Source organism: Ovis aries, chromosome 10 (genome assembly GCF_016772045.2).
Source record: "Ovis aries strain OAR_USU_Benz2616 breed Rambouillet chromosome 10, ARS-UI_Ramb_v3.0, whole genome shotgun sequence".
Taxonomy (NCBI): Eukaryota; Metazoa; Chordata; class Mammalia; order Artiodactyla; family Bovidae; genus Ovis; species Ovis aries.
This window is the reverse complement of record NC_056063.1, coordinates 75,115,480-75,131,581: the sequence shown is the minus strand read 5'-3', so window position 1 is coordinate 75,131,581 and position 16,102 is coordinate 75,115,480. Positions and strand designations below refer to the sequence as shown.

At 43.4% G+C, this 16,102-nt stretch overlaps 1 protein-coding gene and 1 long non-coding RNA gene across 27 annotated transcripts in view; one reads left to right on the top strand and one right to left on the bottom strand.

Moving 5' to 3' along the window:
• The window catches only part of DOCK9 (dedicator of cytokinesis 9), a 288,486-nt gene that overhangs the window by 213,920 nt on the left and 58,464 nt on the right, over positions 1–16,102 (top strand). For all 24 annotated transcript variants that reach the window (XM_027973748.3, XM_060394649.1, XM_060394644.1 and 21 more), the window contains exons 30-35: positions 228–339; positions 3,964–4,142; positions 4,387–4,500; positions 6,498–6,618; positions 10,653–10,786; positions 12,858–12,972. In XM_027973748.3, coding sequence (XP_027829549.2) covers positions 228–339; positions 3,964–4,142; positions 4,387–4,500; positions 6,498–6,618; positions 10,653–10,786; positions 12,858–12,972 — 775 coding nt within the window. The remainder of the gene's footprint in view (positions 1–227; positions 340–3,963; positions 4,143–4,386; positions 4,501–6,497; positions 6,619–10,652; positions 10,787–12,857; positions 12,973–16,102) is intronic.
• Positions 1–16,102, bottom strand: part of LOC121820462 (uncharacterized) — a 37,638-nt gene that overhangs the window by 8,323 nt on the left and 13,213 nt on the right. For all 3 annotated transcript variants that reach the window (XR_009595288.1, XR_006061006.2, XR_006061004.2), the window contains exon 2: positions 540–752. This is a non-coding gene — a long non-coding RNA (uncharacterized LOC121820462). The remainder of the gene's footprint in view (positions 1–539; positions 753–16,102) is intronic.

Below are 16,102 nucleotides of genomic sequence, written 5' to 3'. Positions count from 1 at the left end.
CATAAATAATAAATGCCCTAAAAGTCAATGGAGAACATTATGTAGCAAAATGTGTTCCCCATTTTCAAATGAATCCCTGAAGCCATGCTGAAATCTGTAAAGTACCCTAGAGCATGTAGCCCTGAGACAGGGAAGAAGCCACAGGCAGAGTGTCACTCCTCAGGGGTTTCTTAGGAGGCTGTGCAGAGTATCCATAACTTATGACTATAACCATTTTTTTCCTGCAGACCCTCTTTGAATACAAATTCGAATTTCTTCGTGTGGTGTGCAATCATGAACATTATATTCCTTTGAATTTACCAATGCCGTTTGGAAAAGGCAGGATTCAAAGATATCAAGGTAATCTATCTTTAAATATATTAATCCTAGTCTTTTTCAAAAAGAGAGCCATTCATTTTAAATAAGAGAATTAGTTCACACATGACATTAAGAATATTTGATATTTTTCATTGGTGAAGTCACTTTTTTTCTCATTTCCATTTTTTTAAAAAATTGATAAAATGCTTCATAGGAACTTAACTTTTTTTAAGCAAACTTACCAGACTATTGATCATGGCAGTGTGACTCTTTTTTCATTGAACAATTCCATTGCTTAAACAATAGAAATCCTTTTTATTTACTGTAGTTTATTTTTATTTGTTTCACTTTTCCTTTTTTCTTATGAATTAGCTTTTCTTTCACCAGCTGTGGAGTCAAATGACACTCCTGTAGGTAGGTGTGGGGTGTGACGCTTGCTTTCTTGCATCTTCCTCCTTTAAAAGAAAAAGAATGCAAGTGATTGCTGAAATGCTTACGTGTGCTATGCATTTAGGCATTTCCCATGTACTTGGATCAATTTTAAAATTCACGAAAAGCCAGTGAATTTGTTCTCACTGTAGCTAACACATTACTGTAACATCCCCAGGAGGCGTCTTGTTTTTTGCTCCTGGGATCACTAGGTCCTCTAGGAGGTTTCTTTAAGAAGTAAAGCAAACAAACAAAAAACCCTGCTTCACTTCAAAGTGTATTCTCCCACTATTTTCCTAGTCCTTGTTTATAGCAGTAGCAGTAACCTTTGTCACACGCAACACGGCTTTTCACATGCTTTCTATGTTTGCATGTTGAGTCTTTATTAACTGTTCTGTATCTTTCTGAATTTGAAGAGAATTAAGCTCATGGAGATTTCTTTGTCCTCACTGAGTAAGTCAAATGAATCCACCTAGTCTCTCGGGTCTATCGTAGTGCAGTATTTAGCACCTTGCATGTGCTCAGGATTATTTATGCTGCAGGAGAGAAAAAGTGGAAGGATGCCACCAAACTATTTGTTGTTGCCTCATCACTCAGTCGTGTCCAACTCTTTGCAGCCCCATGGACTGTAGCCCGTGAGGCTCCTCAGTCCATGGGATTCTCTAGGCAAGAATACTGGAGTGGGTTTCCATTTCCTTCTCCATCGAATTATTGATGACACCTAAATCAAGTGACCTTGGGATTTCTTTGGAAGGAATGACGCTAAAGGTGAAACTCCAGTACTTTGGCCACCTCATGCGAAGAGTTGACTCATTGGAGAAGACTTTGATGCTGGGAGGGATTGGGGGCAGGAGGAGAAGGGGACAACCGAGGATGAGATGGCTGGATGGCATCACTGACTCAATGGACGCGACTCTGAGTGAACTCTGGGAGATGATGATGGACAGGGAGGCCTGGCGTGCTGCGATTCATGGGGTCGCAAAGAGTCGGACACGACTGAGTGACTGAACTGAACTGAACTGAAATTCAGGGAGAAATACACAAAGGCATCATTCAGAGACCTAAATATCTTAAATGCCCAAAAGAGGCTCAAACTGCCTATAAAGAGCAAGATAGGGACCATGGCCTGACATTGGTTATCACGCATTCAGCAAATATTTGCCCAGCACCAACTCTACCTAACCTTGCGATACAGTTGTGGACAACAAGGATGAAGCCCCGGCTGTCAGAGTGATGCATGCTATGGAGAGGAAAAGTGAGGGAACGGGATAGGAAGTGGGTGACATTGAGATCAGGTGGCCAGGAAGAGCCTCACTGAGAAGGTGACTTTGGGGTAATAATTGGAAAAGGTACAGGGTTGAGCATTCTGGGCCATTCAGAATCCCCCGCCCAACCCTGCCCCACCACCTGTCTCCCCCTGAGCTATTCACAAGCCAGACACACCTGCTGGTCCCAGCTCCTCACTTCTGACACTTCTCAGCCTCACACAGCACCTCGCTGGGGTCCTTGTGTTCCTCCCAGCCAGTCACTCGGCCAGTCACTGGATCTGGGCCTGGCCAGGCCCTTGCCTCTCCCAGCGCCCCACCCTGCACCCTTAGCCCACCAGCAGTTACTGGCCCACCTGTCCTTGGGGACCATGACTGTCTTTTCCTCTCATCTGTCAGGGTGCTCAGGACAGCTCTTTCTGCCCAGGGATCGGGCAGTGAACCTGTTCTAATCTTCCCCACTGGCCCAGTTGTTTATTCCCACAGAACAGAGTGAGGAGAGCCTTCACATACCCCGAGACTTGCACAAACTCTTGTAGACTATCAGAATTTGGGGCTAGAAGGACAGGTGGCTTCAGTATGAATTTTCATAACTGCACCGGTAGGAATAAGGGTTTTTTTTTTTATTTAGCATTCTCCTTCCTCTCACCCTTCTCACCTGCTCTTCCACCTTCCTGTCTGCACACACGTACTCACATGCACACACACATGTGTACAGTTAAACCCATAAATAGTTTTCTTCTAAGGGACTCATGTGAATTCAGGCTGTGAACTGCCTTTTCAATAATATGTGCTTAAAACTCATAAACAGTGGACATGAGTGTTCTGGAAAGTCCTGAAAAGGGTTCCTAGGAATTGAGTGAGAATCTAAATAGACTTAGAAACAACTGTCCAGCATGAGATTAAAACCAAAGTAGAGGCCCATTGACGTTCCTCTAACAATGGATGCGGTATAAGAATTTAAATCCAAGCCATAGCCTACTGGAAAAGTGTTGTTTCAGCTTTAGAGTGTGGTGTTTAGCTACTTGTCTCTACCTTCCCTCAGTTGAGCTCACATTTGGTTGCATCTCTTTTCTAGAAGAGCTTCCAGTCTTGTCTCTTAGCTTGCCAGTGACTTAGCTAGTTTGATTTGGTGCTTTGTCCACTTTAGTTCTAGTTTATATTAGTTTTCCATTTGCTTTTTGAGGTACAGAAGTTTTAAGAGAATATTTGAGAAAATTCTATATAAAATAAGGTCTTCAGTGATAGCAAAATAAGTAGGTTATATGCTAACTCGGTCATTTTAAACACATTGGGTGGAGTATATGGGCATTAATGACCAGGAAATAGATAAATGAACCCATGTAGTGAAGAACATTTTAATAGGCCATGCATATTTATTCTTTAGTTATGTGTTTGTTGTGCACAAATTACTTCTCTATAATATTTGAATTTCATATCAGTAACAAAATTACATTTGTAATATAATGTGCTGTTCTATATTCTAAAAATTGGTTCTAAAACTATTCACTGACTTAATAATTATGTGGGATGTAATACTTTCTATAATCAAAATCCAGTGCATTTATTTGGTGGTGGTGGCTTGGTCACTAAGTCATGTCCGACTCTCTTGGCGATCCCTGTGGACTGTAGCCCACCAGGCTCCCTGACCATAGCATTTCCCAGGCAAGAACACTGGAGTCAGTAGAAATTTCCTCCTGCAGGGGATCTTCCCAACCCAGGGATCGAACCTGGGTCTCCTGCATTGCAGGCAGTCTCCTGCATTGTGGATTGATTTAATTGTATTTAAACTCTGTTTCCATTTTGGAGTGTAGAGCAGTGTTTTAGGTTATCAGCCTGTGGGAGCCAGATGTGACCACCTGTTGACACACACAGGGGAGCCTGAAAGGAAAGGGTGGGCTTGGTTTTTATTTTATTCAAAGAGTATTACATCCCTTCTAACTAAATCAGTTTGTTTATATGTTCATTTCAGATCTTCAGCTTGACTACGCATTAACAGATGAGTTCTGCAGAAACCACTTCTTGGTGGGACTGTTACTGAGGGAGGTGGGGGCTGCCCTCCAGGAGTTCAGGGAGGTCCGAGTGATTGCCATCAGCGTGCTCAAGAATCTGCTGATAAAGCACTCTTTTGACGACAGATACGCTTCCAGGGTGAGTGTTCTCTGATGCATGGAAATGTGACTGATAACATGACCTTCATTTTGAGTAATCCAAAGAAATAAGCAACTAGAAAATTAGTAACAATAGCACAAAAGCTTTCTCTGTTTATGCAATAAAATCTAACAGCCGTCTTTATAGGAAGGGTCCCAATACAGGACCTGGCCAGTGCTCGCCCAGTCCATCATTAAGCTCTCCAAGGCCGGGATTCACTTACATTGTGCACCTTTTGTTCCAGAGCCATCAGGCAAGGATAGCTACTCTCTACCTGCCTCTGTTCGGTCTGCTGATTGAGAACGTCCAGCGGATCAACGTGAGAGATGTGTCTCCCTTCCCGGTGAACCCTGGCAGTGTACGTAAGCACACTCACACAGACACAGCCTGCATTTGTTTCCTGCGGCTGCTAACAAAACACCACGGACGGGGTGGCCCAGAGCAAGTAGGAATTTATTCCTTCACTGCCAGAGAGCCAGAGATCCAAAATCAAGGTGTCAGCGGGGCTGGTTCCCTCCGGAGGTGGTGGGTGAAGAGCTAGGGCTGTGCCACTCTCCCAGCCACTGGTGCTTGCCTGGAACCTTGCCCTGTTTGGCCGTGGCTGTGTGACTCATTTTCTGCCTGTCTTCCGTGGTGTTCTCTCCGGTGTGCATCCATGTCCCTGGTATCCTGTCCCATCCTTATAAGGACACCAGGGCTTGGATTTCATCCACAGTGACCTCATCTTATCTTACATCTTAATAACATCTGCAGTGACCCTCTTTCCAAATAAGGTCACGTCCTGAGGTTCAGGGTGGATGTGCATTTGGAGGGACACTCTTCAACTATACACTGCTCCTGTTTGCCCCCCCAGACCATAATAATCTACAGTAGTCTTGGTATATTGCATTTCTGACTAAGATGGGGTCCATCAGTAAACCTTCAGCTCTTGTTAAAAATCATTCTTAAAAAAAAAATTTATTATTAAAAAGCCATGCTTTCCTGATGGCTCACTTTCTTGTAAGATGTCAGGATCTTTGTGTATCCAAGGAAAATTTATAGAGATAAGGATTTTATTTTTTTAAAAAAAGCATAATTCTACATAATTCTAAACTGTGTGTTACAAGATGTCAGTGCTAATCTCAGTCCTGGTGTATTAATAGCATACTATAGAGTCTTTGAAAAGCCACTTCTTTGGGCTTAAGTTTCCTTGTGTCTATAAAATTAGAGAGATAATCAGACTAGATGTTTGGGGGGGAGCCAAGATGAGCAATCCCACCTCCCCTAATTGACCACCTTAATTTATTTTAGCCTTATGCAGATATTTAAAGATATATTGGAAGTTAAGTTGAGTGAAGGGTGATGCCAGGTACGATCTCAAAGCCTTTTGGTTGGAGACAGTCGGCCATTAATTTGGACAGGTTAGCAGTTCCATGTCCTTTTCCTGTTTATTCTAGACCCTTTCACTGGCTCCACTGTTCATCTTACCACTGTCATGATGGCACACACTGGGGAATTTCCTTGTGTTTCTTTTCTGTCCCTTTTTCTCCTACATTGGTGCTTTGTCCTGGTTTTTATATCTCTCTCCTCTGAGTACATCTCCTATCTGATGGTGCATTGAGAGGAGCCCTATTTGTAGAGCATGTTTTATATCAATAGTTCCAAGGAGCATGAGTGGTCACTGTCCTTAAATGGGCTTCACCACACTCATCTCACCCTCGCCAACTCTACCCTGCACCTGTGTGGTCTCTAAATCTGTCTGCTTTTCTAATCAGAATAAGCAATTCAGGGTCCTCTCTGTAATCCTTCAACCCTGAGAAACGTGAACACCATCTTTTTCTCTGACTTCCACCCAAGTATAATCTCTGTTATGACACAACTTCACAATGAACACAATTTCTTGGGAGTTCACAAGAAGCGCCTAACCTGCAGAGGTTTTCACCTCCACTATTGTGAGGTCATTATTGCTCCTTTGGGAGGATTTCTGATGAGAGAGAGAGAAACCAACGTTCCAGTTAGAAAGAGCACTTGAGGCTTCTTCTGAAGAAAGAAACCTGCTGAAATAATCTGGAAAGATGCTGGGTATCCGAGCTGTGGAAAGGGAAAGGTGCTAGACTCCTAGGGGAAGACAGGACTCCCTGGGCCAAGGCTGCTCTGCCCGCCAGGCCTAAAGTGCCCCGCGCTCCCCACTCCTGCTGCAGCCCGCCCCCTTGGTCCTCCCTTCACAGGCTCCGTGCTGGTCCTCCCACCCACACGTGACGGGCAGGCCAGGCCATTCTGCCCTGTTCTCCCACTCACGCTCACACTCCCAAGAGCAGTCGGTGACTCTTTTAAAACCATCTTTAATGATTTCTTGTCTCTCTCTCCCTTCCACAGACTGTGAAGGAAGACTCCCTCGCTCTGCCGGCAGTGAACCCGTTAGTGACGCCCCAGAAGTCTGGGGGCGCGCTGGACGCCAGCCTGCACAAGGACCTCTTTGGCGCCATCTCTGGCATTGGTAAAGCTCGGACTCTGACCTGTTTCTGACTAGTTGCATTCAGAAAGTGTCTTTAATCCAGTCGTCCATTAGCTTTCAGATCAGAACTTTGAAGTCTTGAGTTTCTGCTTCACGTGTTCTTTTTCTTATTTTGCTGCTCAGCTCTTATTTTGCCCCTCAACCCTACACTGAAATAAAGATCCCCAGTTTGCAGGAATTCCGAGTATAGGACACTTAATTGCATATTTGTCTTGTTTGCTTTGTGTTTAATGCATGTTAATTTTTCATTTTAAATCTTCAAATTAGATTGTTAATGCTTTTAGGAGAAAAAAATCTTTGCAGGTGTGTGTGTGGGGTTAGGGTTTATTTGTAGTGTTAACGATTTAGATGAAATGTGAGAGAGTAATTCCTGAAGGAGTTACTGGTTTATGGCTCAAATGCAATGCTGAAATCAGTTTTCTAAAATCTTCTTTCCTAGAATGTTTTTTTTTTCTATCTAAACTAATGTTAGAGCAGCCCCCATGGGGAGGAAAACAGATGGCATAATTCAAGATTCAAACTGAGTAGTTTTTCCGTTTAAAAAAATGCCTGAGAAATGTACTGATTAATATTCTGACTAATTGAGACTATGTGCCAGCTCCTTCATAAAGATAATGGTATAAAAATATACATACATCTTCACAGACACTCACAGGCTGATGCTGTCTCTATCTCTCCCTCTGTTTTACACCACAGTTTGGATAAATGAAGCACCCTACTGTGGCTAGTGCTCAGACCACCCAATGATGGAATTAACCCACAGGGCAGAATAAAAGGGCAGTCCTTTTATCTAATTAATCTGCAGGCTTATTGTTCATTCTGAGTTTATGTCCTTAGCTTTTGTGTTGTTCTTGTTGCTAACATGCTATTTCATGTAGGCAACGAAACTGGCCAGACTGTAAAATTGGAAACCTCACACCAGTGCTCAGATTTATCCTCGAACACCCATACCAGTCTTTCATCTTGCTTATGTTTATGTGTACTTTTCATAGTTCTGTTTACCTCACTTTTGGCACCGTAAAGATGAAATGAGTTAATTCATCTAGAACGCAGAGCCTGGCACACAGCATTTCCACTGCCTTCCTCCTGGGGCTCTCACGCTGACCACTCAACCAGCCACTCTCTGGGAGTGGGAAGGGGTCCCTTCCTGGCTCTGTCTGCAGCGGTCCATAGCACTGGCTTTAAAGTCAGACAATTGTATCCTTGGGTCCAGACTTCCACCGTTTACAGGTGCAAGGGCGAGATGTCTGGCCTCTTCATCCTGTGCCCACATTTCAAAAACAGTCCTGGTGAGGGAAGAAGAGCTAGTTCAGTGTTGCAGAGCTTGGCAAGGTAGACTCCTCAGTGTTGTTATTTGCCTGCCATTGTAACAAGCACAGTTCTTCAGTGTTATTCATGCTTTGTGATAGGCTCTTAGTAGCCAGTCAGATGAGTCCCACAGCCTAAATCTTAACTCTCTGATCCCTCTGACCAGCATTTCTGTAGGATCCAAGGCTTTGCGAAAATGGTGAAACTAGAATGAGGTGATGTTTTGACTCTGGCTTGATTTCTCCAGTTCCACATTCGCCCAGTTAGGGTTTGGGATTCCTTGAGAACATGGAGCTGAGCCGTGGGGGTGTCTTCAGCACAACTTCAGTGGCATAAATGGCCTTCAATTGCTCTGTGTTCATGGTGAAGTTATGAAAAGTACTTGAGACTAATTTTGTCTTTTTCATTCTTTCTTGAATTTTAAGATCTGGATCCACTTTTCACGGGAATTCACCGCAGCAGACTTATTTATACTCGGGCTTTTATCTGTGACCCCACCTTCTCCTCAACCCCCATCTTTAAACACTGTAATCCTAACTTCCTTTTAGAAATGCCTTCCAGGGAAGCCCCCACCTTTGAACTGGGTTTGCTAGTCGTTTTCTGGTAGCTTTACCTCTTCTTTTATTTACCAAGGAATTCCATATCTCGAGGAGATTCTCCTTCCACACTTACTGAGGATGTACCCTCAGCAATTTTTTTTTTAATGCCTTTGGAACATGGTGCATGAAAATTTCTAAAACCAATTCATCGCCTGGATAAAAACTACTGTAAGGTTACATTCATTTTAAAAGGCATGCATTCTTAGGCTCAGAGTTCTTTTTTCCACCTACTCAGTGTATTGCGTTTTGCTGTCTGTACCAAAGAGGGGAGAGTTGAACTAAAGTTCTATGAAAAGTTATGCACTATGCACCAGGCCAGGATATTAAATACAGACAAACACACACAACAGGAACATGGTTCTACTAAGCCTGTTGGTTTTGATTTATTGCATTTCCATCTGTTTGCCTTAGATTAGGACTCTTGTTCTGGAATTGAGCCTAAAACTCTGAGAATTTAGGGTCTAATTTTACTTTCCCAAGAGTCTCTTTCCCCTGAGCTCTGTGTTCTACATTAAATATGAAGTCCGGTTATATTAGGAGGCCGATAGCTATAATTTGGTCACAGCGCATGTCTCTTTTCTGAGTACAGAAAAAGACTTACTGCTTTTTCATAGCGTTTTGACCTGCATAGTTCCTGTCCTGGAGTCATGCTGCTGGTGGCCCGTGGTTTACATGTTCCCGCCTTCACTTATGTTTTCAGATTCTCCTGACCCTTCTTTCCTTGATGTACTTAACATACTGAATCAGTTATAGGGATGGTGGATAAGCCTGGGGGTGGAGGGTGGGCTAACTTAGAGGTGTCTCAGTCCACGGTAGCTAATTGGCAGGCTGAAACCCAGAAGGGCCTGCCTGTCCCGAGGTGCCAGGTGAAGGCATCTCATGTGAAGGCAGCTTGGGAACGAGAGGGCCATGCTCACAGCCTGCTGCATGGGGTTGGGGGTCTTCTGTGGTTTGCACAGCCAGGAGGCCTCTCTGCCGGGAGCGTGCCTCTTGGTTCAGCTCAGAGTGAACCAAGTCTGAGGGTCATTTTTAATTATGTGATTTATTGAAATCTTATCTAAGCAGGAAGTCAATCTAGTACTTTTTAAAATTCCATAGTGTCGAGGTAGGGGCTGACTTCTGCCTTAAAATGCTATTTTTTGTTTCTTCCCCTCACAGATGTCACAAATTTTATTTCCAAGGTAGATTTCGTCTCTGCTCGTAAATGTTTTTTGCAGAGATTCCCAAACAGTCTCAGTTCACAGCACCCTCATTATCAGAGTGGTTTTTTTCATGGCATCCCCAGGCCAAAAGAAACACCAAGTGGTTCTGTTTATTAGGTACTTAAGGCCAAATAACTTAATAAGTATGTTTAACCTAACAACTTAAGAGGCATTTGAAACCTATATACATAAATTTAAAGAAAAAAATTTTATTTTTAATAACCACAGTTCTTACTAATGGGGCCTATTCTTACTAATGTACCTATTGGACGCTGCGCAGCTTCTCACATTTGAAATCACATTGCTCACCGGCATTCTCATTTCCTGTTCCACACTGTTTTTTCACCCAGTACTTGGTTTTTATCACAGCAACCCCACTTCAGAGAGATATAACATCATGGAAAGGAATGTAGCAGTCTGAGGTTAAAACTACGGTTTCCAACTGATGTCATTGTGTTTTCCTTGAAAAATGAGAATGTCCCATGACATCCCTCGGGGTTTTCTGGGGCTCCTGGGCATGCCATTTGAGTACAGTGGGTTTATTGCATGATTTGGGTTTTTTTTTTAATTTGATGGTTATAGGTGGATTTATCTTTTTAATTTTTTGAAGTCTTTATTCTACCCCAGTCTGAATCAGCACGTTCTCCCCCAGTCTGAGCAATCCAAGGTGGTTTCTCATAAGTGAATTGATAGTTATATCAGAATGTTCCAGACTCAAGTTTGCTTTTACGCTATGTGGCCCAGTTCTTTAAAGGAGAGGTAACTGAATAAAAGTCTTGAGCCAACTTCCTCACAGAAAAAACAAGTTTAAACAAGTGCCCTAAAAGCAGTCTCCTTTAAAGTTGAGGGCTTACCTTTATTTTGTTCTGTCTCACCAAATCTGGGTCTTGGCTTGACCTTTGTTTAGCTTCTCCATATGCAAACTCAACTCCCAACATCAATAGCGTGAGAAATGCTGATTCAAGAGGCTCCCTCATAAGCACAGATTCCGGGAACAGCCTTCCAGAAAGGAATAGTGAGAAGAGCAATTCCCTGGAGAAGGTAAGTTCCTTTCTGGTAATTTAAGTGTTTTCTTATAACTAATGGATTCAGCCCAAAGTAGGCATGCTTCATGTTCACATGTTCATCAAGTTGGACCCTTTTTTTTCCTTTCTTTCTTAAATAACTCAGTTAAACCTGGGGTAGTCGGTCAGAGTATGGTTTAAGCGTGGGGCCCGTCCCCTGCACCCCTCTATTCCTGTTCTAGCATTTCATCAGTGTTTACAATGAGCACTTTGGTTCTGGCAGTTTAGACAGATAGGGAAATCAGAATGCCACTTGGTAAGAATCCCCACGGTCTGTGAAAGAGAACAGCGTTTATAACGCAGTTACCCATGCAAATGGGCCCTGGATCTAAAGCTGGCTCCAGAAAAGATTAATTGATCGTATGGATGACTCAGGGATAAATCCTTATTGGGAATCACTCTATTCACCCTGTGCCCCCAACACAACACATCTGGTCATATTGAACTATTTTTATTGAAATAACAAAAACTATTCTGAATTTTGTGCAAATGGATAAAACTTAGATTTAGACCTGGAACCATGATAGATGAGTCTCACCTTGGCCACTATTTTCCTAAGTTATTTCAAGTTATAGGCAAGCACGTGTATCGGTCAACAGGTGACCCACTTAGGGATGCATTCCCAATTCTCAGACATGTGGAGGCCATCCTTCCTTGGAATCAGGTGCGTAACCCTACCATGGGGTTGCGGGTCTGGCCTCTCCCCGATGGTGCTCAGCCACGGTCCTGGAGCCATACAGACATCTCTATGCAGGGGTCATGACCTGTCGAACTTTTCCCTTGACCCTGACACGCCTTCCTGCGTAGAGGGAGAGGCTGCTCAGAAGGCACTCGGCTTGTGTCGTCCACGGTACTGGAGAGGAGGAGGAGGAGAGCGACCAGCCGGCCAGGACACACCGGGCCACTGTGGACTTCTCGCTCCTGACACTGCCACCTCTGCCGGAGGAGGCCCCGCTGGGAGAAGGCCTGAGCTCTCCCAGGGGTGCTGAGGAAGTGGGTGGGCGGCAGGGTGCCCCCGCATTGCAGCTTTGCCACTGATGGCACCGGGTTCCTCCCTATGATGGAACTACTTATGTACGTTGTTAATTGAGCCTGAAAATAAATTGAAAAATGATTTATTGAATTGAAATTGAACTGAATTGAAAAATAATTATATATTTTTTCAATTGCCCATCAATGCCTTGAATGAAATAGTGAAATGAAAGACAAAATATTTTTTTCACTGATCTTTCTGCTTGGTATTTGGAAAAAAAAAAATTCCTGATTCCAATTGGAATTATAACTTTGAAGATTTTCTAATTTCCTGTGTTCTCTTTTAATGAGATAAGATTCTTGTTCTTTTTTTTTAATGTGAATAGTTTGGAAGTGAACCTGCTGCCTGGTGGCAAAACTGCCCTCGCCCTGTGCCCTGGGCTGTGTGCAGTGTGCACTGTTGCGCTGAGCTGATCGTGGCATGATACATCAGTTCAGGGCCTCTGGCCCTGCTGGGCTGAGATGACTCTGTTTGCCCCTATCAGGCCCCTGCCCGTGGTCCTCCCTTAAGGCTGCTCTAGAATGTAACAGAATGACCATGACTCAGCTCCAGGCTTCAGTGGCCGATCCACAGCAGCACCTTGGACTTAATTTGCTGTTTCAGCCACTGACATGCTCCTGAGGATGCACTTGGTTTGGCGGTGTCTTCTGAAGCATCATTTCTGCGTTCTGTCTTAGCACATCAACTTTTCTGCATGAAGTTTTCCTTGGCATTTCAGAACTAAGCCAGTAACCACGACTGTGGTTATTCAGTTTGAAAGGTCCGTGCCTTCTGCCTTGTCCTGGGAGAGCGTGCAAAGGAGACAAGACAGCACTCCCATGGATTAGCACGTGTGTGTGTGTGTGTGGGTGTGTGTGGTGACGATGTGCCTGTGGGCAAATCATGGACACCTGCCAACCTACATGATTTGACTAAATTCTGAAAATCTTTCTCTTCCAAGGGAGAAAAGTGAAAACCTAACTTTGTTTTACTTGTAACAAAGGAGAAAAGTCACCTGCATTTTCTCCTCCTTTAGCACCAACAAAGTGGCACTTTGGGAAATTCCGTCGTTCGCTGTGACAAACTGGACCAGTCTGAGATTAAGAGCCTGCTGATGTGTTTCCTTTACATATTAAAAAGCATGTCTGACGGTAGGTAAAAAAATGAAGAAATCTGTTTTACTTTCCTTGTACCAGTATTCGGTTTATCCTTTAAAAATTGTAGTTGGTAGAGAGGGTTTAAGGATTTAAATGGATTTTTTTTTCTCTCTCTTGTTTGAAATACATGTTAATTAACTAAATGTACTAGAAATGAAAGTCTTAATTTGGACATTTATTTTCATTAATTACTATATTCTATAAAAAGAAGTTCTAAAGTGTGAAGTGTGAAGTTCTAAAGTGTGAATTTTAAAATTTTATATTGAACTCAGACATACGTCTTTGCCAGAGGAGACAGAAGCAAATAAATGAAAGGAGCTTTTTTTTTTTTTTTAATTAAGTATCATTTGTCCAAACAAGCTTATGGACCACTTGCCTAATTTTATTGGTCAGTCTCCTGAATTAGAGACTGTAGTGTCAGTGACCTGAGCGTGTGCATGCCGCATTCCTGGCTTTAACTAGAAGTGAGGTGCGTTTAGTTTTCTAATGGAAGTAGTGGTGTCCTGGTAGGCTGAGTTTCTGATTAAGGGCTTGACGACCCCATCTTAAAACAGAAATGACCACAACCATTAATGCTTTATCAGCACCTTGTGAAGCTTGTGAACATCCATGGCAAGACAGTTGCAACTCTGATTTAGTGTGGTATAAGCAATGGTACAATGTCAATTCTTATCTTGGCCAAAAAATCTTCTTATTTACCCTGTAACAAATCAGAAAGTGTTCTGTGAACTCCATTAAGGTCATGGAGAGAAGATGAACTCTTCTGAAAGGAAAATGCCATTTTTGGAGACCTGAAGCCCGCCTGTCTGGTGGCAGAGGCTATGGCCCTCGAGCATCCAGGGAACAGCACTTCTGCCTGCAGATAGTGTTTCTTTTCTATCAAGTGCCCATTTCAGCAGCACCAAGAGCTGACCGTAGTTCAGAGGTTAGGAGTAGCGTGCCAGTCCTTGAAATGCTTTGTAACTGGGGTATCTTATTCTGTCGGCATGTTACATTAAAATAGCTATTAAAAAAAGAAAACAAATAAATAGCTATTTAAAAAAAAAACAAATAAACAGCTATTTTTAAAAAAAACAAATAGACAAGTTTTGGGGGTTTTTTTGGCGAATGATGACCAAATATAAAAGCACTGGGCACTTATTCTACTATTTCAGTTAGAAAGTTGAACTTCTTCCCATTCAGTCAGAACTTCTCAATTTTCATCATGGTAGCAAGTTTTAGCCAGCATTATAATCCTGCTTTTCCTTTGTTAAAGATTTTCTTTAAAATACTTTACATTTCAAATATTAAATATGATGCATAACTAGAACATCACTGTTTTTTAAAAAACAAATATACAAGAAGTATAGCCTTTAAAGTCAGCCTTTTGTAAGGCCAGGCAAATATTTTTAAAATGCAACAACCTCTTAAAAATAGTTATAGAATGTTCTCTTTTATCAATTACTGTCAAGTATAATTTTTCCCCTTTATAATTAGAATTTCTTTATGTGTGTCTCATTTAAGAAATCTGTACCTACTCTCAGGCTCTGATGATATTCTTCTGTATTTTCTTTAAAAGCTGTATTATTTCAGTTTTCACATTTAAATCCTAATGTCTACCAAGCATTGATTTTTCTGTATGGAATGGGAAGTGGGAGAGAAATTGCCTACAGAATAATTTACCAGACAGACAATCAGAATCAGCTGTGTAACTAGCTCTGTGGCTGTTCTTTGCTTTCAGTCCATGGAATTCTCCAGGCCAGAATACTGGAGTGGGTAGCCTTTCCCTTCTCCAGGGGATCTTTCCAACCCAGAGATCGAAGCCATGTCTCACGCATTGCAGGCAGATTCTTTACCAGCTGAGCCACCAGGGAAGTCCAAGAATACTGGAGTGGATAGCCTATCCCTTAAGGAGGGAGGAAGCACTCCCTCCTTCAGTTCAGTTCAGTTCAGTTCAGTTCAGTCTCTCAGTTGTGTCCGACTCTTTGCGACCCCACGAATCGCAGCACACCAGGCCTCCCTGTCTATCACCAGCTCCCAGAGTTTACCCAAACTCATGTCCATCGAGTCGGTGATGCCATCCAGCCATCTCATCCTCTGTCGTCCCCTTCTCCTCCTGCCCCCAATCCCTCCCAGCATCAGAGTCTTTTCCAATGAGTCAACTCTTCTCATGAGGTGGCCAAAGTATTGGAGTTTCAGCTTCAGCATCAGTCCTTCCAACGAACACCCAAGACCAATCTCCTTGCTTTATCCCACATTTAATGAGCACCTTGTACACGCAGGCCCCCTCACTTGCCCTCTGCTCCTTTTTGTGCTTCCTCCCTCCTTAAGGGATAGGCTACCCACTCCAGTATTCTTGGGCTTCCCTGGTGGCTCAGCTGGTAAAGAATCCGCCTGCAATGCGTGAGACATGGCTTCGATCTCTGGGTTGGAAAGATCCCCTGGAGAAGGGAAAGGCTACCCACTCCAATATTCTGGCCTGGAGTATTCCATGGACTGTGTAGTCCGTAGGGTTGCAGAGTCTGACACGACTGAGTGGCTTTCACTTTCACTTGCCCTCCTTAATAGAACTTAGCTCTGCCTCTCCGCACCCCCCACACACCCAACAGCCAGAGTAAGGAAAGACCGCCATGGTACTGCCCGGCTTGCCAGCTGGTTCTGTTTCTTATATGCCTGGGGAAGGGGTCTCAGAGGTCTGCAGGTTGACCCAGAGAGGCTCTCAGCATCCCAGGAACTCCCTAGGTTCCCACCACACCCAGATGACCAGCCTCGGTAACCAGAGTCTGTCTATCTGGATTCTAAACTTAAACCTCGCCCCCAGTAAATAGAAGCTCTGTGACCCACCCTCTGGTCTCGGAGGCCAAACGTGGCTTTCAAAATCAGGTGCACTTGGTTTAAATCTCCATTCCACCAGCATTCTCCCTGCTGGTCAATGGGAGAATTGCTTAGCATCTCTGAGCCTCTGTTCAGTTTAGTTCAGTCACTCAGTCGTGTCCGACTCTTTGCGACCCCATGGACTGCAGCATGCCAGGCCTCCCTGTCCATCACCAGCTCACGGAGTTTACTCAAACTCATGTCCATTGAGTTGGTGATGCCATCCAACCATCTCATCTTCTGTCGTCCCCTTCTCCTCCCGCCTTCAATC